Consider the following 25,061-nt stretch of genomic DNA (forward strand, 5'->3'; position numbering starts at 1 on the left):
TGCTTTCCTTGTTGTACCATTAGGACTTAAGGGTGTTTGAAAATGAATAGGAACTCCTTAAAAGGAGTCAGTTCCTGAATTATTCTGTTACCAATCCAGGATGTAGGAGGCTAAGGGATGCTCCTTGCTCTGCCACAAACGTTTTCTGTGGCAGATGATGCATTGTTCAGATTCCAGTGTGGGGTGGTGTTTATGCAACTGACTGCTGTAGGTCTATACCTTCCCTTGGTTTAGTTACCTTTGTGCCTTCAGCTGAACTTTTTGCCAGAGAGAATTTTGTTAATTCTCTGCTGGAGTTGGAATATTGTCCAATATCCAGCTAGCCAGTGCAGCAAGTACCTCCCTATCTTGCAGGGTTGTTGTGGAAGTGAAGCTAGACAAGAGAGAATCAAATGTTGCTGTACTGACAGCTATAGAGGCCTGTAAAGCATAAAAAGTAAGGGAAGGTCTCAATACAGAAGTCCTTCACCAAGATGTAGCATGAGCAAAACTAATGCTCATGTCTTTGCAAATTTGTGGCTAATTTGTTTGTTGGGTGTTCTTGGGATGCTTGAAAAGGCCAACGGCAAATTTATTTTCTCAAGGTAAGGAATTTTTTTTCATCTGGAACAGAGATGTCTGGAGGAGTTGCAAAAGCTCCTGTCATTACTAACCAACAGCTTTATTGTCTGGAAACAATTTCCTTTCTAGCAGGACCCTTTAACATGAGCCAGCTACTACCACCATACTGTGATCACCTGTTTCAATGAATTATTACTGTGTATTATTTTCTTACACCACCTGGCACTTGCATTTCTTTTTGCTGCATAATGCTTTTTAGCAGCAGGCAATGATAAGGCTGCTCAAATGTCACACAGGGCAAGAATATGACTTAAGAACCTAGGGATGAAAAAATAGAGGCAAACAGGGGTAACAAAGCAGGGCCATTCTGCTTGCTGATGGCAGCCACCTGCACTCAGGTGAAACTGAACCTTGCAGCAGTCTAACCTAGTATCAATTATCTCTATTTTAATGTTTCAGTCCACCTGAGTACTGTAAAACAGTCATTAGTTATCTCAGTCTTTTCTAATACATCTAAGGGAAAGCTCTGTCATTGTAGGGGTGTGATTTGGGACTTGAGTTGTTGATAAGGTTCTTATCTCTGTGTCAGTGCAGGGTTATGAGCATAGGCAAAAAGTGCTAAAATCTCATCTCCTAAAGTTAGTAAAAGGGACAGGGAGAAGCTGTTAGTCATTTTGCATCTGAGGAGTGGGTTTTCTAGTCTACACAGAAAAAAATATACCTGACCATCACTCTTTCACATACTCACCCCTACACAAAACACGGTAACTTCTAGAAAACTTTCTTTTTCTAATAAGTAGTTTGGGAATGTACTGTTACCAAATCTGAAGGTAACTTTTTTTTCCCACTGACTTCATCACTTTGAACAAAATTATAAATGATCAATGCTTTAGTTAAGATGTTTGAGATCCCAGCCATCACTGAAAATTCAAGGTAGGCAAATCTGCCCTGTTGTTCCATACTCCTTGAAGGCTGGGAGAGGAATTTCTCCATGAAAAGACATCACTTTTAATTTACACAAAGTGGAGTTTATGGAAGCATATACTTCCATAAGTATAGTATATTAGTATATTAGTATATAAGTATAGCATTAGCCATTTTGCTTCAGTAGAGGCACACTTTTGAGGTAAATGTCACCAGACCAGGACTGGAGTGCATTAAATGGATAAATCCTTTTGGATGAAACTAAGTCATAATTTTGGTGCTGCTGAAATAGTTTCACAAATAAAGTTCTTTCTGTGCTTAGCACAAAGTAAACAAATTAATTTCTCATTCTTTACCCTCCCCCCCATCCCCTATTTGTCTATCATCCAGAATATTCTCATTTTTCAGCTGGAACATTCTTGAACTGTTCTGCAGACATTGCAAACATTACAATCTAAAGTTAACTTATTTAAAAGATTGCACTTCAATCTATTTTATTGGCTTAGGAACTTGCTGAAAAAAAAATTGTCCATCTGAAATTCACTACTTGAAATGAAGAAAGTTGCATTTTTAACTTCATTAGAATGAATCATTTAAACTGGATGAAGGAAAATATATTTTTCTCTTTAACTCTTTATACTTTAGGCAATATTATTTTATTGTTAATCAGGCTATAATTTACATGTTGAACTCAACACAAACTTTATATAATCTTCTTTCTACCCACCAAAATATGGCTTTGCGTTATACAATTAAAAATGTAATATAATTCTACCAATACTATTGACAAGATTATTTGATATAAATTTTATTTGTTTTGAAGGAAGGACTTACATTTTGGTTATATTATTACAGTTAGTTTTATATATCTAATATAGATGCACATGCATAAATGTGCAGATCTGTAGAAATTAGTGTGGTATTTGAAACCTTCACTGAATTCACTGGCTTCCACTATTGCTCTTCTGAAAAGATTCACATGCTTGTGAAGTATCTTTATATTTGCATAAGAAATTATAAATTCTGCTATGAGAGTCTGTGCCAGGAAAGGGTTGCAGAATACTTCCTCTAAGAAGTGATGCAGCTAATTATGTAAGGCATGGATTTGTTGTGAAAAGCAAAGGAAATGAATCTTTTAAATTGTCAGCCCATGTGAGGTGAGGGAATTGCTTTGTTTGGTGTCTTTCAAGAGTTTCCTTTTTAACTGAAAAATGGAAACCAGTCTTATGGTACCACTCCAAGGAGGTTCTGCAATTAAAAATGACGGTATGGGACAAACAAAAAATTAACTGTGCACTGAGAGACGAAATTCCTAGACTTTAAGCAATGTAATTGTTCCTTTTTGGTTTCTGACTAAACAGGGTCCACTGTATTCCAGAATGCCTTACAAGACATATATTTAGGTGCCTAGGGTACTTCTTTACAGAAGAAATTGCAACATTTTTTAGTCAAGAAGTTTAAAAAAATGGAACACAAGCAGGCTTTCCTCTTTTGGATTCAACCACTTGTTGAGTTAGTTATATTCTCTAAATATTAACTCAGCCTCATATGTAGAATGATATTAAATCAGAGAAAAAGGAACTCTTAATCACTGTCATTAACTTAATGTAGTTTTCTCTCCCTATTGCAGGAATCATAACTTCAAACCACTCTTCTTTTTGTTTTGCTTTGTCTGGCTTCCCTCATTGCACCAAACCATCTGCTAGCAGAACATGCTCCTACCCATGTGTGTGGTGGGGTGCAGTGATAGTTTTAAAGCAATACACGAGAAATAAAACTTTAGACGCCAAAGATGATGTCCTGACTCTTTTATCTTTGCCACCAAACTGTTCTCCCTCGTGTGAAGCAGCAGCACGGGCTCCATCCTGCGGGCCGGAGCCATGCTTCGTGTGCTGAGCATAGGGGAGGAGAGGGCTCGGGAGCCCCAGGCCCTCCCGGGCACCCAGCTGGTGACTGGGATCCTTGTCCAGCTGTGAGGGGCCTGGAGTGGGTGTCCTGCGAGGAGCGGCTGAGGGCCATGGGGATGTTTGGCCTGGAGAAAAGGAGGCTCAGGGCGACCTTTCTCTACAAATCCCTGACCAGGGGCTGCCGCCAGCTGGGGGTCAGTCCCTTCTCGCAGGTAACAAGCAACAAGATGAGAGGATATAGACTCAAGCTAGAGCAGGGGAGGTTTAGGTTGGACATTAAAAGGAATTTCTTTACAATTAGAGTGGTTAGACACCCGAACGGATTGACAAGGGAGGTGGTGGAGTCACCGTCCTTGGAGCTAAGCCTGGATGTGGCATTTAGTGGCACGGTCTAGCTGCCATGGGGCGCTTACGTTAGACTCAGTGATCTCACAGATCTTTTCCAACCTAATTGATTCTGTTTGATTCTGTGAATGCCAGCAAGCCTGCAGTGAGGGCAGAGCTCGGAGAACTGGCTCCTCATCTTGGACAAACCAACGCTGCTGCTTCTATGTTTGACTTAAGGATGAGGCAATTCATCTCCTTTCTCTGCATTCCCAGGAAATTGTCCCACAGGTGAAGCACTTCACCTGCCGTGTCAGGCAGCGGTGTTGCCTGGGGGATGTCTCGGTGCGGGCTGCGCGGAGCCTTGGCTCCGTTGTGCGGTGCCGGCTCCGAGCCCCCCGCAGCATCACCGCGAGCCCCGAGCCCCCCGCCAACATGGCGCCCCTGACCCCCGCGCTTCCTCTTCCGGCCGGGTTGCCATGGCGCTGCCCCCCGGCCCAGCCTCCCCCCGCCCGCCGGTGTGTGTTTACATCGGGCAGGAGGAGCCGGAGCCCCAGTGCCGGGGGAGACGGGCACGCAGCCGCCGGCCGCCCGTCCTCCCTGCATCCCCGCCGGGCGGTGCTCCGGGAGACGCGGCATGAAGGTGATGCTGGCGCTGTCCCCGGGGCGGGGGGTTCGGCTGGGCCGCGGGGGGGCGAGGGGCGGGGGCCGGGCCCGGCGGTAACCGGTGGCGGGAGGTGGCGGCGGCCGTGCGCTCTCGTAACCAAGTACACAACTTCCAGAAGCTTCCAACTTCGCGGGGGATGCGGTGTCGCTTCTTGGGTCCGTCTCCCTGGAAAGAATCCCCCGTTCTCTCCATTAAAACCCGGTTCGTGTCCTACGGCGCTGAGACGGGAAGGGAATAGCGTGGGAGCCGGTGGAGGCTGCCTGCCCCGCTGCCCTTCCAGGCTGGTGTCTCCGCGGAGAAATTGCCCTCCGTCCCCGGGCCTCTTCCCTCATCCGCAGCACCTCGCGGGCGGTTCGCTGCCCGGCCTGGGGCCCGTACCTCGCCGTGCGGCCGGGCTGCCCCGGTGCTCACCTGTGCCGCTGCCCCCGCAGGCCCTTCCCTGAGCCCGGCGGGGATCGTCGCCCTTCTCCGTAGTTTGCTGTGGAAAAATGTTAGGATGGAGAGTGTCTGTCCTGAGCCAGTTATTGGTATGGGTGCTGAGGCTGGCTGGACTATAGAAGTAGCAATATATAACACTCAGATGTGAGGTTGTGTCTTCTGTTGTGTTGGTTAGGAGTCAGTAATGCTGTTGTATTGGTTTTTCTTCACTTTATGTTGTCATATCTCTGTAATTTTCAAATGCGTGACTTTTAAAGGGGTTTTCTCTCATTAATCAGTCTGAAACTTGAGGCCAGCCAGGCATTCCCTGTTGCCTGAATTTGTCTAGCAGTAAAATAAAAAATGTATTATCTAGGTTGTAAGCTCTTTGAGGCAGAAACTAATAGGTCTGTATCAATCCCGATGGAGAGATTTGGCTCAGGCCTTCCTCCCAGCCTCTGAGTCAAGTAAGTGTGTGTTAGAAGTTCATCAGCTTGTGCAGGTGTTGGGTTCTGGGAAGTGCATGTTTGGCAGTCACTGGGCTTAATGATTGTCTCTGGGCACTAGGGGCTCTTAACCATGGTATCTGCACAACTGGTGGGTGAAAGAAAAGGGGCAGCCTTTGCATACATGCAATAAATATATGTAAAAAGACCGCGTCCTTCTGTGCAGTGTGTATTTTGTTGTGCATTTGTACAAAGCCTGATAGTAAAATGTGTATTTTTTTCTTTCTCTCTGAGTGTTTCTTAGTTCCAATAGTGTAGGATAATAAAAAATATGTATTGAGAATGTTATTGATAAACAGCACTATGGATTTGGGTGATTTGTTGACTTACACTGTAAAACAGAAACCTCAGAGTGCTGTATGAACGGTACATCCAGTTTGAGGTCAAAACTGAAAAGATTTCCTTCAGCTTCTGTTTTATTGCACTCAGAGTAAACAGCTGCTTATTCTTGCTAAGCCCATTACTTCTGCTGAATTCCTTTTTTGCCCCACTAGAGTGGGGAAAGCTCATGGCTATTTAAGACAAGCTCATCCAAAATACAGCAAGATGTGAGTGGAATCATGTTCTGACTGCAAGGAAAATGAGTGTGTTTGGGGGAAAGGTATCTGTTTGTTTTTAACCAATCATTGTCCAGGTATAAGCACTGTGTAGAGCTTTTCACTATAAAAGGGTTCACTTTTTTTCTCAGGGTGGGTAATTTCTTTCAGGGCACATTTCTTTCCATGTGTGCCACTTTTTGCTGTAGGAGTTGCTTCAAGTTTCTTCTGGGTAAGATCATTGCAGATGCATTATTTAAATTCTGAAGCTGAGGGTGGGGATAATTATCTTTTCATTTAACAAGTGGAACCCATTGAAATGTGCAGTATTTTCACCCCTTTAAAAGGGTGAGGAAAGGAGAAGTGCAGAGAAGGAGGACGTGTCTGTGTGATGTGAGTTGGATCTGAATCCCTTTTATGGGCCTGCTCATGAGTAGTTGTGTGACTTTAAAACAAATAAGTTTAAGGATTTGATCATTGCAGGGAAGACATCAAAACTAAGCTTTTCAAAAGTCATTGCATCAATTTCTCCCCTAGTTATTGTTATATCCTGGGAAATAGGTTTGAGTTTGTGTGTTTCTGGCAGCATTGGTTTTGGTGGTGAGCTCATTGATGCTGGTTAGCGTGTTGCTGAGAAGGCAGAGCAGTCAAAAGAAAACAGGTTAGTGCTAGTATCAAAATGGTCTGCCTGCTTAGGGAAAGGAAGAAGCAGGCAAAGGGAAGTAAGTGGTAACATCACGGGGTGTTCTACTGCTGTAGAAGTGATCCTTTCAGGATCCATTACTCTTGCTGATCATTGCTGAGGAAACTGAAGCCTCATGTAGTTTATTTTTAAAACATTTAGTAAGTATCCTGTTGAAAAGATAGAGTGAAGTAAAGTAGTATGGCAAAGCAATGCTTTAAAACTTGGTGTTGAAGCTGGACTGGATTCAGAATAGTCTTTATGTGTAGTTTATTTCTGTTCCCATGTCTTTTGAGCTGTGTCTGTGCTGAAGGATGGTTTCTTGGTGCTCTTCCAGGCTATGCAAAGTACAAAACTGGTTAAAGTCCCGTGTCCTGCTTTATAGGACAGGAGTGAGAGGCAAGCAGCTCAGATTATGAGGTTCTTGTGCCCTTGCTAACAGAACCTCTTCGTGGTATATCTTCAGTGGGTGAATGAGGCATTGGGATAGTTCCTGGTATGGTTCTGCTGTGGTGATTGCTTCTAACACTGCTGCTGTCACTGGCCCAACCTAAATCCAAAATCAGAGACATGAAAGGCATTGAGAGCGGCAGGTCATATTGAAGTTCTTGTTTGTGAAAGTAAGCTCAGGATGTGATTTAAGTAGCTGGTCCCCTCTTTATTGAAAGGATTGTTCAAAGTAGAATGAGAGCTTATGGTGCTTTGGCATGAGCTCACAGTTAAGTTATATAGTTTGGGATATGACGAGTGTCATAAATGTAACATTTTATAAACTTTGAGAAACTTAAAGCTATATGTAAGAGAAAGAATGTGGACTTACTGCCTATAGTTCTCTTTTGCTGACTGCCTGTGATAGTGAGTGTTGACAGATAAATTTTAGGGATCAGAATAAGGCAAGATATTTTGAAGATGCAGTATCAAATTTATGGAAAGCTCAAGTAAATATTTTTCATGCTTGTGTTTACAGACAGCTCTGTTCCTTAAGGATGTCGTGGGTTGTTCTGTCAAAATGATATATATGTAATCTTTTTGTTTTTACATGTGTCCAATCCTGTTTAGCAGGCCTCTTTATAGTTGAAATGAAAAGTGCTTGGGAAAGGAACAGCTCATAAAAATAGGAGACAAGAGTTATTGCTTTCTATGAAGTTTGTAGTAATATTTTGTTTTCCTAGCATGTAGTCCTAAATGTGGTCTAGAAATGAGGAGGAGCATGAATGTAAGTGATAGAGTAAAAATTGCATAAAGGTACAGAGAATATGGAGTACATATTCTGTAGATAATTTTGATTGAAATATTTGCCTGTGATTGGTTACATCTGTTTTTCTTTATGGCTGAACTGCCTTACAAACCTTGTAGTGGTTTTCTTTTTCAAATTTCAGCTGAATTTCAGAGAGATGGGAAAGAGTTGCATACCTTAGAAGTTCTGGGCAAAGGTACATTCTTACATAGATGGGACAAATAGTAGAGCTCTTAAGTTTCTTCAAAAGAATGTTCTGATTGAACTTAGCAGGCATCACAGAAGTGGCTTGTGCTGGTAAATCTTAGTCTTAATATGTCTGCAGAGCTGCTCAAGGTCTACTGCATTTCTTGGGTGTTGATTCATTCTAAAAACATTTTGGAGGGAGAACCTTTGCACCTCACAGATCTTCAGAGTGGAAGGCAGCAGTTACCAAAAGCTATTGCTTCCTGAATTAATTCTTGCTTGTGTTCGTAATGATCAAGTGTTTTTTCCATCTGACGGGTGTTTGGTTGCTGAGTGTAGTAACTCTGGTTGGAATCTTGTAAGCAGCAAGTTGTGACCTTTCTTACTACTTCTTGGAGTGAGTTTGGGAGAAAAGCAGCTTTCTATGGAGCCTGAGATAAAGGGGGTGTTACTGCTGGCAGTGCTTCTAGCAGTCAAGTTTTGACTGTGCAGGCTAGGTGGGAAATTGCAGGGCTTAAACGTACCAGAAGATGTAGCTTTTGTTCTGTAGAGTTAGTAAATATTTCATCTGAAACATTTCTTCTTTAAAGCACTACAACAACTGCATAGGATGACAAGCAATACTGATCTTGAAAAGCTCTGATGTGAGTTCAAAACTCATTTGTAAGGAAGGAAATATTTAACTACCTAGCCATCAACAAAATAAATTTAAAAGTTGTGTGATAAATAAATCATAATGCAATCTCCTAGCTAATTACCAAATGCAGAAAATGCATTTTGAAATACCTAATGAAATAAGGACCAGGAGTGAGTTCTGTCCTGAATAAAGTATTTTATATTTATTCTCAATTTCTAGCATATAAAATTACTTTTGAATGTTTTGAAAAAACTTTTTAACTTCAAATGGATTTGCAGCTTTTTTTGTAGTCGAATTTTTAAAAAGGAAATTAAGATTTTTGGCAAGATGACTTTTGTTTCAAAGTCTTGCAGTGATGTCTCTTGTGACTCTTTTGGGGGAGAATGCTCATCTTTTTCAAGCTGTATATATGCTTATGTACTTTGAATTCAAGTCTTATAGTAAAAATTCTGATGTTCTAGCTGTGAAAGCTCTCGAAAATTACTTAAATTTCAGCTCGTTAAAGGTAAAACAGTACTAGTGCACTTTTAAGGAAATAAATGCATGGAAATTGAGTCATATGAAACCACAGTTATAGAATTCTGCTTAATGCATCTTTCCATGAGGTTTTTGTTATTGTTGTTGTTCTTGTTGTTTTATTTATTGTGACCCTACTGAGGATAGTGAAAAGGTTATTACATTATAAGTCTCTAGCATGGTTGAGAAGATCTTAATGACCTTTGTCATATATGCCTAAATTATTAGGCAAAGGACTTCTCATTTTTCAGACAAATTTCTCATGCTGTCTGTAGCTCCCTAGAGTGATACTTCCACCTCTTGTTAGGAAAATGGAGAATATTCTTTCTGTAGAGTGCGTTATCTCATTTATTCAGGCGGACTAAAAACTGGCATTAATCACTAAATCCGTCTGTCAGAGACCAAACTGGAAAAATACATTTATAGTATTTTATAGTATAGTTATAATATAGGATAGTATAATATAGTGTAGTATGTTAGTTATTCTCTTTGGGCCAGGTCAGTACATGATCAAATGAAATGTGATTTGCTTGGTTTAGATTTTGAAAACCACTCTTACATTCTTTCTGTGCTAACATTGATTTAGTAGGTGAAATCCAGATGGAAAATAAATGATCGATTGAGACAAAATTCAATACAATAATTAATTCAAAATCCAGAACTGTCTCGTCTACCACTGAGCAGACTGTACTGGCTGTTTGTTGTATAAATGGTGCTATCCATCCTGTACAAAATATGAACATGGAAAGTGTAAACCATCAGTGTTTACTAGCTTGCTGAATGGAGAATAGACCGTGGTGCCATTAGTACTCTTGAAATTTTATTTATGCCAAATAAACCCTAATTTGGATTACTGACAGTACAAAGTTGTTTTATTGCTGTAAAAATAGGATTTGACTGTTCTGCTGAGAATAGAACTCAATCTTGACTTGGCATTTGCAACATTAAATATTGCTCTCATTGCCTCTCTCTACCAGTCCTGTTGTCAAGACAAAATTAAGTGTTAAAATCGTAGCCTCCCTAATGTGTTTGTCCAAACTCAGAAAAGAGCAAGTAATCTAAGCAACTTTTCTATTCTTTGTTACAGAGTACTTTGAACAAAGTTCTACAATTTTACACTACTGTCATCCTCAGCACTTCTATTTCTGTACTTTCCTTTAGCGTTCCAGGGGATTTATAACTGCAACTGAAATTCCCCTTGGGTTGAAACCTGTCACAGAAGCTCTCATTATAAGTGAACTTTGTTTTGCAAAATTAAAAGCAAAGCATCCATCAAGAGGCTTTCTTAAACATAGAGGAAAGCAAAAAAAAATATAAATTTATGGTTGCTCATCAATTTTATTCCCACTGCAGGAAAAATCCAACTGACATTGGAAATCCCAAAGGTGTGCGTGTGCAATCTATAATGATGGCAGATTCAATGGAATGTTTCTATTGCATTTAGAAAACTTTAATTTAAAGTCTTAATTCCTTAAAGTGCTGAAAATTCGTTGCCGAAGTAAAAGGTGCAGCTGCAAACTGCCTGACAAAAGTACAGTGATAGTTTTAAACTTGTTCCCAGTGTCTGAGCAGCAGAGAATAAGGTGATGGTTGGGTGGGTATGTGCTTCAGGTGAAGTACCTGTAAGGTCCTCAGCTCCCTGGAAAGGGTTGTTGTCATGTTGAACTACCTACCCAGTGGTTGGTTGTTTAATTTTTATTTTTCTTTAAACAACAGCCCCTTTTTTTCTGTAGGAATTGAGACCTTATGTAATTTTGTAAAAAGCAGAAAGGGCATTGTGAGCCACAAGCCATTTTCAGATATGGAAGATGGAACAATTTAATTTGTTTAAACATGAAATATCCAATATAAGTTCTGAGAAACTTTATAACAGTGACTGGATAGAGGAGAGATCCCAAATTAACAGTGTCATTAATGGTGTCATTTTAGGAAAGCCTGATGAAGGTCAGTTTCATTGTTACTGGGTCTGACAAACCCGTTGGCATCTGTGAACATTCAGCCCAGTCATAGCATGTATCATCTCTCATGCGTTTGGAGAAGGTGAAGTTGGGATGAGAAGGGCTGGGGTTTTGATTTTGTGGTGTTAGGAAGGGGCAAAGTAGCTAATGTGCAGGAAACTGTGGGTTTTAGTCTCGTGGATTTGAAATAAGTATTGTTTAAACCTGATACACAAATAGCCAATGCCTTCACTGGGGTACTTTAGCATCCCAAAGCGCTTAACAAACTGTCCTGTGTTTGGGGATTTCTTCACTTATTTCTTCACACAGAAAGAAACACTGAATCTTGTCATCCTTTAAGGGTGCATCTAATCTTTATGATTATCACTTGACATATATTTGATACTGTATGAAAAAGGCTGGGAAGCTTACAAGTGAAATCACAGATGTGGAGGTATGAAGCCTAGGCTGCCACAAATTTTCCTCTGCTTAATTGCTTTATTGGACTTGTGCCTACATAGAATACCAGGTCTGAAAGTCACTGTTAGGCAGGACAGAGGACATGTGATTTATGCTGGTAGTTGAGGATTTGCATAGAAAGAAGCAAGTCTGACCTTCTGGGCTCTTAAGGAGAGGCTTTAGGAGGAATGTGGCAGTTTCTTACAGTGGAGGAAGTAAGATTCTAGGCTTAAGTCCAGAATGTAAATGAAGAATATTGTTAGAAAGGAGAAACTGGAATGAAGTGTTTAGAATCAAGAATGGGAATATGAAGGTTTAGATCAGGAAATAAATACCATTTTCACTTGAAAATGCACAGAGAAAATAGTAGCTAAAGCTGCAGATTTCAGAATTATTTCCAAAGTGTAGTGTCAACTGAGATAGTAAGCTGCTGCTGAATCCATGACTGTGAGCTTTAGATTCCTCCAGCTTCTGTTCTGAAAGGGGGAAAAGATTGCTTATAAGTTTGAGTATAATGGAGAAGAGTATTTACATGATGTATTTCCTTCTGGTTCTGCTTGTGGTAGGGGATTTTAAAAAAAATTGTCTTTAGTGAGTAGAGCAGGAATGGTGAAAAGGAGCAGAGTTGTAAAATATGTGATTCTCTCTAGGGGGACAGAATATAAGTAAATAAAGATAGTATAGAAAGTAATCTTACCCCTATGGAGTTGCAGCTGGGCTAATTACTAAAGATTAGGAGCAGGCCTGACTTTAACAGGCCACAGCTGTAGCCAATAAGAAGAGTGTTATAAAAGAGTGGATTTGTTAGTTGGGGGAACTGGAGTCAGTTGGTTACTCTGAGAAGAAGAAAGAGTCAGTGCTTAGAGGAGCTGTCTATGAGAAACATCAAGGAGGTATGAAACTCTTGCACTAAGGAGACAACAATATGGAACCTTTGCAATATAATGACAACAGTTCTCTGAAGGGAATTTGAAGTTATTTGTCCCAAACTTGTTCAATTTCATTAATAATTTTTCACAAGACGTATATATTTTTATTTGATTGCCCTCCCTCACAGTTGCCTTTCTTGGACTTTGTTTTGGAGTTTTGTGTTTTGCTGCTCGTTAACAAAATGAATTCCTGACTCAGTGAGCAGTCAATTGACAGACTTCAGTTTAAGATTATATACTGTAATTAATATAATGCCAAGTATAAAAGCAGAGTCTAAAAGGCCTAAAAGCGGTGATGGTGCAGGTAGGATTTTTGGCTGCTTTAAGATGACTCTTTAGAAAGCAGAGCCTTGTTGGGGCATTTGCAGTGACAGTCTCACGTTGGTATTGACCTACGAGCAAAATGAGCTGACACTGATGGCTTGGTGTTGGGATTGCTCCTGTACTATGTGGGTATTTTGAGTGCTTATGGCTCTTTGTGTGATTGAGCATGCTGGTATCACTTGTTAGTACAAATGTGGTGATAAATGGAGCTCTTGGTTTCAGTGTCATAAGCATAACTCTGTACCTTGTGGAAAATGCTGACCCTGACTGGATAGGAACTTGCTTTCTGTCATGCAGGCATTTACTACAACACTTGTGAAATGTATAGCCTTTAAATATACTGAAAATCGGAGTGTATAGCTGAACTTCTGGTCAGGATTATTCTCAGAATATTGTATCCTGTGGAAGAGCATGAGGTACACTCTGAAATGCTTGTATGCAATCTGTCACCCTTGTTTAATTCAGTACTGGCAGCCCTCTCTGTCCATAAATACATAGCTTCTATGAAACACATCATAAATCCACAAACAGTAATTTGCCAGGTCACAGCAGTCCATAGCATTTGGGTTAAACTGCATTGTAAGGTCAGTAATCCTGCAGTGTGATCGGAACAGGTGATTGTATGTTTCTCAGTTTCTGTGAGAATTCCTTTAGGAGTGATGATTTGCTGAATTCATACGAAGCTTTTCAGCTTCCTTAAGAGTTCATTGAAACTGTAGGCAGGAACAGAGTGAGCTACCTTGAAATCTCACATCTTTAACTTCATTTTTGGAAGAGTGGGTGTTGCCTCTGCTTGAGTTTACTTTTTCAGCTTGGAGATGGTGTTAAAATATGACAGAAAAATTGCCACTAAGCCTTAATGGTGCTCCTAGTCCTGTACTCATCATGAAATTGTATGAAGTGCTTGCTTGTTGAGGGCAGGGACTGTCTTTGAAGAGCTAAGAGATTTTTCTTAGTTATATATTCTTAGGCTGTGTGCCATAATCTAACTCTCTGTAATAGTACCTATTAAAGTTTGTGCTTCTCCAGTGGCTCTAGTGAGGAATGGAAACTCATTCCCAATTTAAGAGGCTGTACAAACCCCAGATAATCAAAAGAATATTGTAGAGTAATATCTGCTGATGTTCCTGAATCCTGTTGATACACCTTCCTGCATCCAGATGCTCCTGAGGGAGTCAAAGCAGAAGCAATCTCTGTACAGTCCTTCTGCCACCACTGCAGCTCCACAGGATTATTATTGAACCTGCAAGCCAATAACTTACACAGTTGTGTGCATCCCATTCCCCTACGTGTCTGTCATGGATCCTTAAGAATGAAAAAAGGACATGTAACTGCTGCCTCATTCTTGAAACAATAGTGTAAAAAGAAAGGTTGAGACAGTTATTGGACTCAACCTTAGCATAGTTACAAACCTTCTCAGATGATTATTTCCTGGATATTTTTGATTGCTATAGGTGACTGTGCTGCCAGAGCTGTAGATATGGTAGATGTTCATTCCCAAGCTTGCAGCAGGTCCAGTGAATTGAACTCAGCAGATGTAACTAAAAAAGCAATGGACATGTGAACACAAGAAAAAAAAGCTATTGGAAAGACAGTTTGTAATCTTGATAATGACACCTGTCAGTGTTTGAGCCTTAAATATTACTTATGGAGATGTATATGAGAACCCAGAGTTTCATCCTCTGTTAACTATTTCACATTTTCATTAGTGAATCTCAGTACCATGCACACTTGTTCACTGGCCTCAGTGATTAGACAGACATGCTGGAGTCTGATAAACTGATATTTACAAGACTACTTTCAGCAGCTCCCTGTATCATAGGTGTCATATGTCATACACAATCATATATTGTGATAAGATATCAGTGAACTGAGAACTGGAGTTACTCTGTAGAAAACATTTCTAACTTTATTTCAGCAACTAGGAAATCTCAAGATTTACAAGAAAATTTTCAAAGAGTTCTTGAAAAAATTAAAATTGGTGATTACTTGACATGTCCATGCTTCACTTTAGACTATTTTCCTTTTTAATATTAAATTGGGGGGGGGGGAAATTAAATAGTTTTTTTGTTTGGGAAGAATTCTCAAAACCATAAAAGAAATATATGCTAAATACACTTAAAATATGCTGTGTTATGATTAAGTGTTTTTGAGTAGTGAAAAAAAAATTCTCAAAAATTCTGGTAGTTTCTGTTAGATATTCAGCATGTTCTGTAGAACCAGTAGTCTTGTATTGAGCATTTTTCCTCTGTAGTATTCCAGTAGCAGCTGTTAAAAGTTTTGACTTGGAGGAAAATTAGTGATAGCAAACAATGTCTCAGCCATGGTGGTCTGTAATGAGCTCTTTTTTTTCTCACAGCTGGATTTGTTAATACTGGCTTAGGTACAAGGCTGACCTTCAACTAAGATAAATCTTTGTTTTGGAGTAAGTGTTGTCAGTGATATCCACCATACTGGAACATTGTATTGCTAGTGAACACAAGCAGTAATAGCTCATATGTGAGGAAGACAAAAACATAATGCCACCACTCACTTTGGGTAGCATTTTGCACCCTCTTTGTATTTATGTAGATGGCAACAACTGTAACCCAAAGGAGCACTACTTATCATTGGGAGAAGCTGCTGAGCAGGTTTGTCTCTTGGGAAACTGAGAATACTGACTATTCTGAAGAAGGGAAGACAAAGCTTTTCTTGCTGGCTTTTCCACAGTCCTTGGAAGTTGGTTTGTCTCCTTGAGCAGGATATAGATAGTATGTGCAGATAGGTCTTACTTGTTTTAAGAAATTAAAGTAATTTTATTGCTGTAATCCAGAAAGTACAGGCACAGGATTCATATTCAAGATCTCTTCTAGTTTAGGAGTTCCATAGTTGTGGTTCAGAATGTTTCCAAGGCATATATTGGTGCCTCATATCTTACATGTCCATATGTTTTATATGAAAAATAAATCATCTGATCTGGTATCCTGCTGTAGCCTCTCCTTCTTATTTTCTTTTCTCTCTGTGACACTGATGGGTGGGAAAGAAGTGTCAATTCACATATTGCCAATTGGTGTAGAAACTTACTCAAATACATACTTTATATTCAACTTGTTGCTCTTACCCATAATTGTTTACATGTTCTTAAAATCTGGACCACATTATTTAGTTGAAGTGAGGAGATAGTCCAATTAAAAAAAATAATCCCAGGAGCCAGTAATCAACCTCAAGATTCAACTAAGGCAACTTACTACTTTCCCATCTGTACCATGTGGTAAACACTTTCTTTCTTTTCTGTGATGGCTACTGCAAGGCATGACTTAATGTTTGAACTCTTCACTGACCAAAGCTGGGCACTGTTGATATTGTGTGTTTTTAAGCAAGGAGAAATTGATAAATAGCCGAGGTGAAATTTGCATAGTCATGGATGGCAGAAATCCAGGCTCTGACCCTGGCCTCATCACGGTAGGCCTGTATGCTTCACCTGGTGGTCTCTTTTCTCCCTGCTGTAAAACATCTGAAAAGTAAGGTGGTACTTTTTGTTTTCATGTCCATCTGGTTGAAAATAATGGGGAATGGGTGAAAATGTGAGCTACTTGTGCAAAGGATGGAATTTGACAAGTGTGTTACTTTTCATAATGTGCGAATTGAGGAAACAGAGAAAGTAGCCAATGCTGTTGAGGTAACCTCTCAGTCACAGGGTTTGGAAAGAATGAAACTAAATACTGCAGCTTTAGGACCATGAGCCCCTTTTCTTCCTGACTTAAAATAATATTTTGCAAGCTGTTGATGTACCAGCTGTACTTCTGTAGCATTCCAGCTGTGTATGTTAGTACACATTTTCAGATAGTTCAGGATACAAACCCAGTCATGTTTTCAAAGTGCACAAAAGCTTCATTTCCTAATGACTGTTAAGTTTGTCATTTTACTCTTCACTGTACTAATATTGCAAAGAAAATTAGGCTTTTTTTAGGGGAGCCCTCTAGCTATGCCTAGTGTTTACATACTAGGCAAAAAAGGTAAGTTGGGTGGAAGAAGATGGTGGGTTTTTTTTCCTGTGATAGTTTGAAATTGAAAAAGCAACTATACTTTTATAGTTCCACATGTCATGAAAATATTGTGTGTGTAAAGTTAGTTAGGCTGCAAATCTTTTTAACTCTGCTCATGTCCTTCCAGCAGTAACATTGCAGGCTCTTTACAGGATCAAGAAGGCTGGAACATGGAAATGCAAAACCTGGGAGGGTAGCCCAGTAGTTTTTCAGGAATGGTTAGTTTGGCATATTACACTTGGAGGCATAAATGGATGTATTGAGCTTGTAGGGGAAAACTCCACAGTCAGTGGACCTGCATAGGTTAGAAGATTGCAAAGCAGTTTGCTTTGTTTTCCTTTGAGACAAATGGCATTTCAGAATCTAGTCTTGATAAAACAAAGAGGTTTTTTTCCTGAAGATTCCAGTTGAAGGTGGGTCTGCTGCTATCCTTGATAAATGAAAATTTTAATGTGTTACTGCATTATGTGTTTTAGAAATAGTAATTTAGAAATTGTGCTTCACTGGTTTTCAGGCAGTTAAGAAATTCAGACCCTTGTAACTTCATGTGCTGTTGTGAAAAGTCTTTTTTTAAAATTTTTTTTAAGTTTCTCCTTTCTGTATTTTGACTGCAGACAAATCTCCCAGCTATTTTTCTCATCAGCTGAAGTGATGTGTGTGTCCTGGCTGGCATATTCTCTAGTCCTCTAACCATTTTTGCGGTTCCTGTCTGAACTTTCTGCAATTTACCACCTCTTGCTATTCTGTTCTGCAGGGCCCTAGCTTAGAAACACAGATGGTGGATGATGAAACTGAGCCTGCAAGTGAAGAATTGCCTCCTCATCTGCGGGAAGAGCCTCCCGAAGGTACAGTGCTGGCTCTCAATGTAAACTCTTTGCAATCAATTGAAGAAAATGTTCTGGCCAAGAAGTCTGATTTATCTGTCTGACTTGAACCGGTATCTGCCTGTTTTCTGAGAGGGGTAAAGCTTTGACAGAGCTGACAGTTTAGCCAACCTCCCAGCCAGAGGTCTAGCCAGCCCCTAAGCCTTCTTTTACATTCAGAGGAAGGCTTTACCTGCTGAGGTGCAGACACAGTTCTGCATTCTCTTTAACAATAAGGCTTCTGATTAAAATTGTCCTGCTTGATCATCCTGTCATCAGGCTTAGGAATAAAATGCTTCCTCTACTGTCTTATTTGTGATGTTTTGTGTCTTCATTAGGGGAGACTTCCTAAGCAGTCATCTTTTCTCTCTTTACCTCTCTCTGCAGCATCCTGCTATTGAAATTGTCCCCAGCAGAGACTTGTCAAAGTTAGGTATTCTAGTGATTTTGTTTCTTTTCACGGTCTCTCTTGGAAGCCAGTTTAGCCATCTGAGGAGGAGGCAATGAAATGCTGTCTGTCAGCAGGAGGCTCAAAGATGCCAATTTTAATTAAAAACCTTGTTTGCGATGACATGCCCTGGATTTATACAGGGAACAGATTTTTTTTCCCCACTGTGCAAAAGTCACAGACATTGAATATATGCAGCAAAATAGGTGTTGCTTTCTTTTGAATAGAAGCTGCTAACATTGCTGCAAGTGATGATCCATCCTGAGCTTTGTCTTCAGTTCATTGACTTCTAAAACACAATCACTCATAATCACTGTGGATGGCTTAAATGACCCAGAGAGTGCTGAGATTCTTATTAGCAACTTACTGTTAAAATACCATGACACGTCTCTGGGAAACATAAATGTGTTTTATATTTTTCCTTTAAGAGAAAAAGATGCTGATTCAACATTAATACTGACAGCCATTCTTAAAGGGAATATGAGCCAAGTGGATGGTTTTAGGAAGTCGCTGCTCCCATCCCGTCTTGTTGAGCATTGTTAAAGTTTTCTTATTAAGTTGTAATTTCTTGTTCTGCCATTTCATATACTTTGTGTTGATAATTACAGTATATAGAGGTAAGTGAAAGGTAAGTTTCTTTTGCAGCTCTTATAAAGCCATAAGGAAATAAATGTGGAGAATGTTGTGATTATTCTATAAATACTTGGAGGATATAATATTAATATTCCCTTCCCCTTCTTACTTTGTAAGCAATGCCAAGTCAGCATGTAATGACAGTTCATTGAAGTAAGAATTCTGGTCACTAGCTGAAGCTGATGATTACATGAGCCTGGAGACTATATCCTGGAATGTAAAACCCATCTTGTCTCATCAGTTTATCAGGAATAGGCTTAGATTTTGGACTGTGGCTCTTACTTGTATAATCAAAAGAGGTTTTTTCAATGTGGCTCAGTATTTTTCAAACTAACTTTTTAAAATGAAAGCAAGTTCTTCTGCCTGCGACTCTGCTGGTTTGAATGACAATGAAATATGTCGGTGTTAGCATTCTACTTCTGTGACTTATTGGTTGTCTGGGAGAAGTATGTGGTCTGGATATACCCACTTTGCTGGTGTGAGGAAAAAGAACTGTAGCAGTTGAGCTGATTTGATTAAGCGATGATACAATAGATAGTCTGAGCTCAGTATGTACCTTTTGAATTTACAATGACCTCAAGAGTAGCAAAATAGGAGGGACATTGAGAGCACAACTGAAACTAGAGTCTGTTTGGCAGAAGAAGTGGAAAATTTGTCCTGAAGGAGAGCAATCCAGGGTTATGCTGAATTTATAGCTGGCTTTGGATATTAGTGGAGTTGAGTAAAAGAAGTGTTCCTTAGAAGCTGCTGTCTACCAACACAGACCTACCAGAATCACTGTAAAGAACAAGTAGTTGCAGGAATCATTGCAAATACCTCATGGAAAAAAAACTCTGAAGTCCTTTGACTTAAATACCATTCAGGGTGCTATCTTATCTTTGCTGGTTTTCAGATTTCTTATTTCTTCTGACAGCACTTTCCTAGTTAAATCAGATGCTTTGCAATACGTAAAACAGTGTTGTTGTGACTACTGCAGTCTTGTTTCCTGGGATCTATGAACTGGAGACCGTGTCTGCTTGCCTTCTGGTAATGAGTGCATAAGGGATGGAAGGTTCTCCAGAGTCTCTGTCTAGCACTGAACCATTTTTTTCCCCAGATGGCATCATAGTAACTTCATTTCCCATCTTGCACAGCATATCTACTGCCCTTCTGAAAGGAGAGGAATTGGAAGCACTGTTCTATGTACATACTGCAGTAAAATAAGTTTTCCCTTTTAAACAGTGCTGCATAACAGCCTTCTACAAATAATGGGACAATTTTACATGTCCATCATGTGCATAACTAAATGGAGTAGGTGTCTATGTGGGTAACAGCTGGTATGGAATGGCAGACGTTTGTCCCAAGTGCAGTATGGCAGCCTGGCAGCGTTTGAGGCAAGAGACATGCCAGGGCAGGGCTGGTATCTGTGTGTCACCTGAATCTCATTGTTTTGCTGCTGTTACGTTTAACTTTTTTTTTTTGTATTAAACTAAGTTAGCAGAGTAAATGAGTTAGAAGTACAGCTCCTGCCGGATCCCGTGCATGGCATCAGATGCCCCAAGGGGCTGTTCGGAGGCGAGGTTGCGTTCGCGGGGCGTCGCGGCCGCGCGGGGGCGCTGCAGGCCCGGCCATGCCCGAGCCCGCGCTCGCACGGCCCCGCCGCCCGCAGAAAGGGCTCAGAGCCGTCCGCGCCTCTCCCCGAGCTGCCGTGCGGTGCCACAGGGGAAGCTCCCACACTCTGCCGCAGGAAGGCTGTTTATGCCCTAGCGATACTTTATCTCTTGACATCGTCATCCATCTGCCAAATTCACGGGGGTTTTTTACTCTCCCTTCATCTTTAGTATCTCTGTGATCCTTGTGACATACTTTTTTTTATCCCCTCATGTGAAAGGGAGGCACAGGGGAGCAGTAGCAATTAGCATCTGGAGTGCTGGTGTGCTTAGCACTTCACAGAGCAGGCTGTGTAGGGCTGGTTTGCCATCAGCAGCCGGTGAAGGGCAGTGGGCTCTGCAGAGGAGCACACTGCTCTAAATGGTATGAACTGCTTTCTTCTTTGCAAGAAATTCACCATGGCTTATCTGTGCTGCCACACATCTGAGCTACTTTCATGTAGATTTTGTGTGATCTTGAATGTTAAATGGAAGTGTGATTGCAGTGAGAGAACTGGATTTAGTTACTCAAGTACAGCCACACCTTGCTGTATCTGTTGCTTCTTTATTTTCCACTTCAGAGTTCTGTTGCTGATCATTTAATACAGTGCAGTGTTAATTGATATGATCACTTCACTTTTCTGTCCTTTTCCATTGAATTAATCAAGAAAAGTGGTAGCAATGAAATCTGGTGGTGATTAAATCTTCTGTGACATTCTCCATTAGGATATCTCAGTATATTCTTTGCTGCATATATCTCCTATTTATTACACTAATTTTTGTGGGAAAAGTAGCTTCACTCTGTCAAACTGCTACAAACTATGCATTTCAGGAGTGTCTGTTTGTTGATACTGGGGCATGGCTGTAGTTTGTTTTGGCCTTGCATTGCTAAGTAGTGCTGCATATACTGAAGCTCATTTCAAGGTGGTATGGTCTAGTTGCAAAGCTATGCCACTGATTAACAGTGGTAGTTCCTGTTGGGAGTTTACAAACCAGTGTGTTTTCTTCCATGGCCTTTAAGTACTAAGCATGAAGATTTTATCAGCCAACCTGCTATGTTCAGTTTGGCAATAAGCCTGAGTCTTGTGTCTGAACTGTCTGCTACCTCTTCTGTATTTTCAGACCCAGCAGAGATGTTCCTTTTTCGTTGGAGATTAGGCCTTGTGGAGTAAAGTTTTATTAAAAGCAATGGGTCTTAGCAGCTCCACAGTATATAACAGATCTTGGGAAATTTCATTTCCAAATAACTGTGGTGTTCTTAATTCAAATTGTTTTACACTTGCTGTGGGTGAAGAATACACAGAGATAGTTACTGTAAATCAGATGATTTGCAGGAGTTTAGAACCTGGTATCTTGTGTGAGCCTTATAATCTGCCTCCATGGATGCATGTAGTCTTTGCTGTTTTGTATCTTCTGCAGGATAAATCTATATTGCATGCTTGTGTAGGAAGCTTTAGGACTCCTTATCCACAGTTTGAGAATCTCCAATCCAAAGAATCTGGGAGTTTTGTGGGTTGCTCATTCAGGATTGAGTTTTGAGACCAGCATTTGACTGGTCTGTATGGATCAAACTAAAATCAACTACAGTTGAGGTACTACCATCCATTTGAAATGTCTGAAATTAATTAAACTGTTAACTTCATGTTGGGGTATTCACTTATAAGAATGAGTTTATTGAAACCAGTAGATGCCAGAGGAACGTGCCTTTTCAGGCATCTCATCTGTGATGAGACCTTCAGTTGAAGTCTATGATACAGGTGTTTAATTTCAAAAAGGTACATGTCTATAAACAGATCCAGTTTTGATGGCTGGGTGGCACTTTTCCAATTATTGTTGGGCCAAATGTCTGCTGCAACAATTGCCATACCAATATTTAAATGCTGCAAACTTTATCTGTTCTGTTTTGCATTTTCTTATTGCAAGTAATATTTAGTGTGTCTGTCTCCCAGCTGCCCATATCCAAAGAACCTCAAAGAAATGACCCTGGAAAATGAGGCAGTTAATAGCAGTTCAATTTCCTTTCACTATCAAGCTTTCTGCAAAATTCTGTTGCCTTTTCTGGTGTAAAGTAACTTAACAAAGTTGCCTGTGTGCCTTAGTGTTGTGTACTACATACCTAGGTAAGTCGTGTGTACATAGTCTACCAGACCAGTGTCTTGAAGTTCTGCGAAGCTGGCAGATGCAAAGCTGTGGTATCTGCTAAGCCCTCCTCTACTTTCCTGAGTCAAACCACTCTCTTCAGTGTGCTGCCTCATGACATCCCACGGTCAAATCCTTCTACAGAGGGCCTCTTTAAATGATCTGCTTTTTTTGTTTAATTGCCAGTCAGCCTGGATTGACCTCTGCAGTTCTGTGGTCATGTAACAAAGGCAAAAGACTGGGAAAGGGATGGCTATGATCTATCCCAGCAGTGTGGCCTGGCAGCCAGGAGGGCCAGCAATGCCCTGGGGTGCATCAGGGGCAGCATCACCAACCAGGCGAGGGAGGGGATTGCCCCACTCTGTTCTGGCACAACCCAAGTCCTGTGTGCAGTTTGGGCACCACAGTGTAAGAAAGACATTAACTATTAGAGGGCACCCAAAGGAGGGCCATGAGAATGATGAAGGGCCTGGAGGGAAGCCATATGAGGGGAGGCTGAGGTCTCTTGGTTCCTTCAGCTTGGAGAAGAGAAGACTGAGGGGAGATGTTATCACAGGCTGCAGTTTCATTGTGAGAGGAAGAGGAGGGGCAGACACTGAGTCAGGGGAAGTTTGCATTGGGTATGGAAAAAGTGCTTCCCCCAGAGCATGGCTGGGCACTGGAACAGGCTCCCCAGAGAACTGGTCCCAGCACCAAGCCTGATGGAGTTCAAGAAGTGTCTGAACAGTGCTCTCAGGCACATGGTGTGATTCTCAGGGTTGTCCTGTGCAGGGCCAGGAGCTGGACTTGATGATCTTTGTGTCCCTTCCAACTCAGGATATTCTATGATTCTTAACTCTACTGTTGACTTTCTCTGTGGCTCTAGTCAAGTAGTTTGGCCTTCCTTGAACCACGGTATTATTTGTGTATGAAACAGAAATTATTGTTCTTCTTTATAGATGAGGATGGTGAAAAAGCAAACTAAGTTTTTGGGCTTTTATAGGTGGAAGATACTTGAAAATTGAATCAGAAATTGTGATCGTAATGTATAAATACAACACTGCCTGGTACATTACTTGTCAATTTCTCTCTTTTTTTCTTTGTTTTGGCCTTTTGAGTCCTCGAAAAGGTGATTGGACTTGTCAGATAACTTTAAACAGAAAGGCAGGTTTCTTAAAAAGCAGAAAAAGAAATTAGCAGTGAGGCTGTTCTTTGGAACTGGGACTTTATGTACCTGGCGTGTCCTCTCATCTGTAAAAGCATTTCCTGAGCTACTTCTGTAAATGCCCTGAGGCTGAAGAGCAATGTTTCAGTATCATCTGTCTCTAAGGCATGATTCCTTGCAGCCGTGCTCTTCTGTTGGCCAAACCAGTTCTTGTTTCTGCAAAAGAAATGACCTGTAGTGTCAGCTCAGTCTTGTGCACAAAGTCTGGCTTAGTATTTCTGTTAGATTATAAAACACTTCCATATCCATCAAAAGTTCTAATGTGTTTCTATTAAATTTATCATTGTTTTAGTAAAACTGGGGCTCTTCTTTAAATTCTCCATTGGCTATATTGGCTTACTCATGCTTTGTCAATTTCCCCCAGAGAACTAAATTAAATAATCTGAAATGTGATTAATAAACAGTGTCTGTGTGTTCCCCTTTCTCCTTCTCTCAGCTCCCACCCATCTGTATTCCTGTTGGTGCATGCTTGTTGCTGAGCAGGCCTCTTCCATTCAGCAGCTATGTTACATTGTCTTCTAGAAACAGCATGAAAGCTGTTGAAATTGTTTTTATTCCACTCCTCCCTATGTCCTATCCTTTCCTCTCCACTATTTTCATATGATTTAATGAGAGGTTTCTTTGACAGCTCAGCATCCCTTTTTTCTAGCCTACTCCATGCCCTGCAAATCATTCTGTCACTAAGTGTTGTATGTGTGCACAGCATATGCTGTTAAGGGCAGCATAAATAGCTTCCAAGTGCCTTGTGGATTGCAGAAGAAAGGTTCTCATAACTTAAGTGTAAGAAACCTTTTATCAGTGGATCTTGTTAATACAATGATATTGTGAAGTGTGTGAGTAGCCATCTGGTTTTCCCTGTGGGCTTTTGCCCATAGGATGGGGCAACAGTAGTTTTACCTTTTGCCTGGGGACAGTAGCTGAAAAAAGTGTGAGATCCAAATGAAAAGATACTTCAGTGTGAAAGGTCATCGGGAAGCCTCTGTCAGAAGATGCATCTTGGTCAATTATTAGTGGGTGTGGTTTTTTCTAGCAATAGAGGTTTGTACAATGTGTCTTATTACCTGGCTGAAGTAGCAGACATTTGTTGCTGTTTTTATACTGGTTAGAGATATATGAAATGGTGTAAAAGAATATATGTTGCTTTACTATGTATTTTTTATTTAGGTGGGCAAATACATTAACATTAAGATGCAGACAATTGTTCTTAAATGGATGTTGTGGTTTAACCAAGTCAGCAGCCAAGGCCCACGCAGCTGCTCACTCACCCATTAGTGGGCTCGCAGAGGGAATCGGAAGGATAAAAGGTAGAAAACTCATGTGTTGAGATAAAGACAGTTTAATAGGGAAAACAAAAGCTGTTCATGCTAGCAAA

General features: G+C 40.6%; 1 protein-coding gene across 5 annotated transcripts in view; it reads left to right on the forward strand.

Annotated features, from left to right (window-relative positions):
* The first annotated feature begins 4,184 nt into the window (after nt 1–4,184).
* LOC135448268 (transmembrane protein 263-like) overlaps nt 4,185–25,061 on the forward strand; it is a 200,596-nt gene continuing 179,719 nt past the window's right edge. For 2 of the 5 annotated variants that reach the window (XM_064714073.1, XM_064714071.1), the window contains exons 1-2: nt 12,320–12,389; nt 17,529–17,619. In XM_064714073.1, the coding sequence (XP_064570143.1) occupies nt 12,372–12,389; nt 17,529–17,619 (109 nt within the window). In that variant the 5' untranslated portion in view covers nt 12,320–12,371. Of the gene's footprint in view, nt 4,360–4,444; nt 4,585–12,319; nt 12,390–17,528; nt 17,620–25,061 lie in introns of those variants that run through there. The other 3 variants (XM_064714072.1, XM_064714074.1, XM_064714076.1) reach the window with 3 other exon arrangements.

This window comes from Zonotrichia leucophrys, chromosome 5 (genome assembly GCF_028769735.1).
Source record: "Zonotrichia leucophrys gambelii isolate GWCS_2022_RI chromosome 5, RI_Zleu_2.0, whole genome shotgun sequence".
Classification (NCBI taxonomy): domain Eukaryota; kingdom Metazoa; phylum Chordata; class Aves; order Passeriformes; family Passerellidae; genus Zonotrichia; species Zonotrichia leucophrys.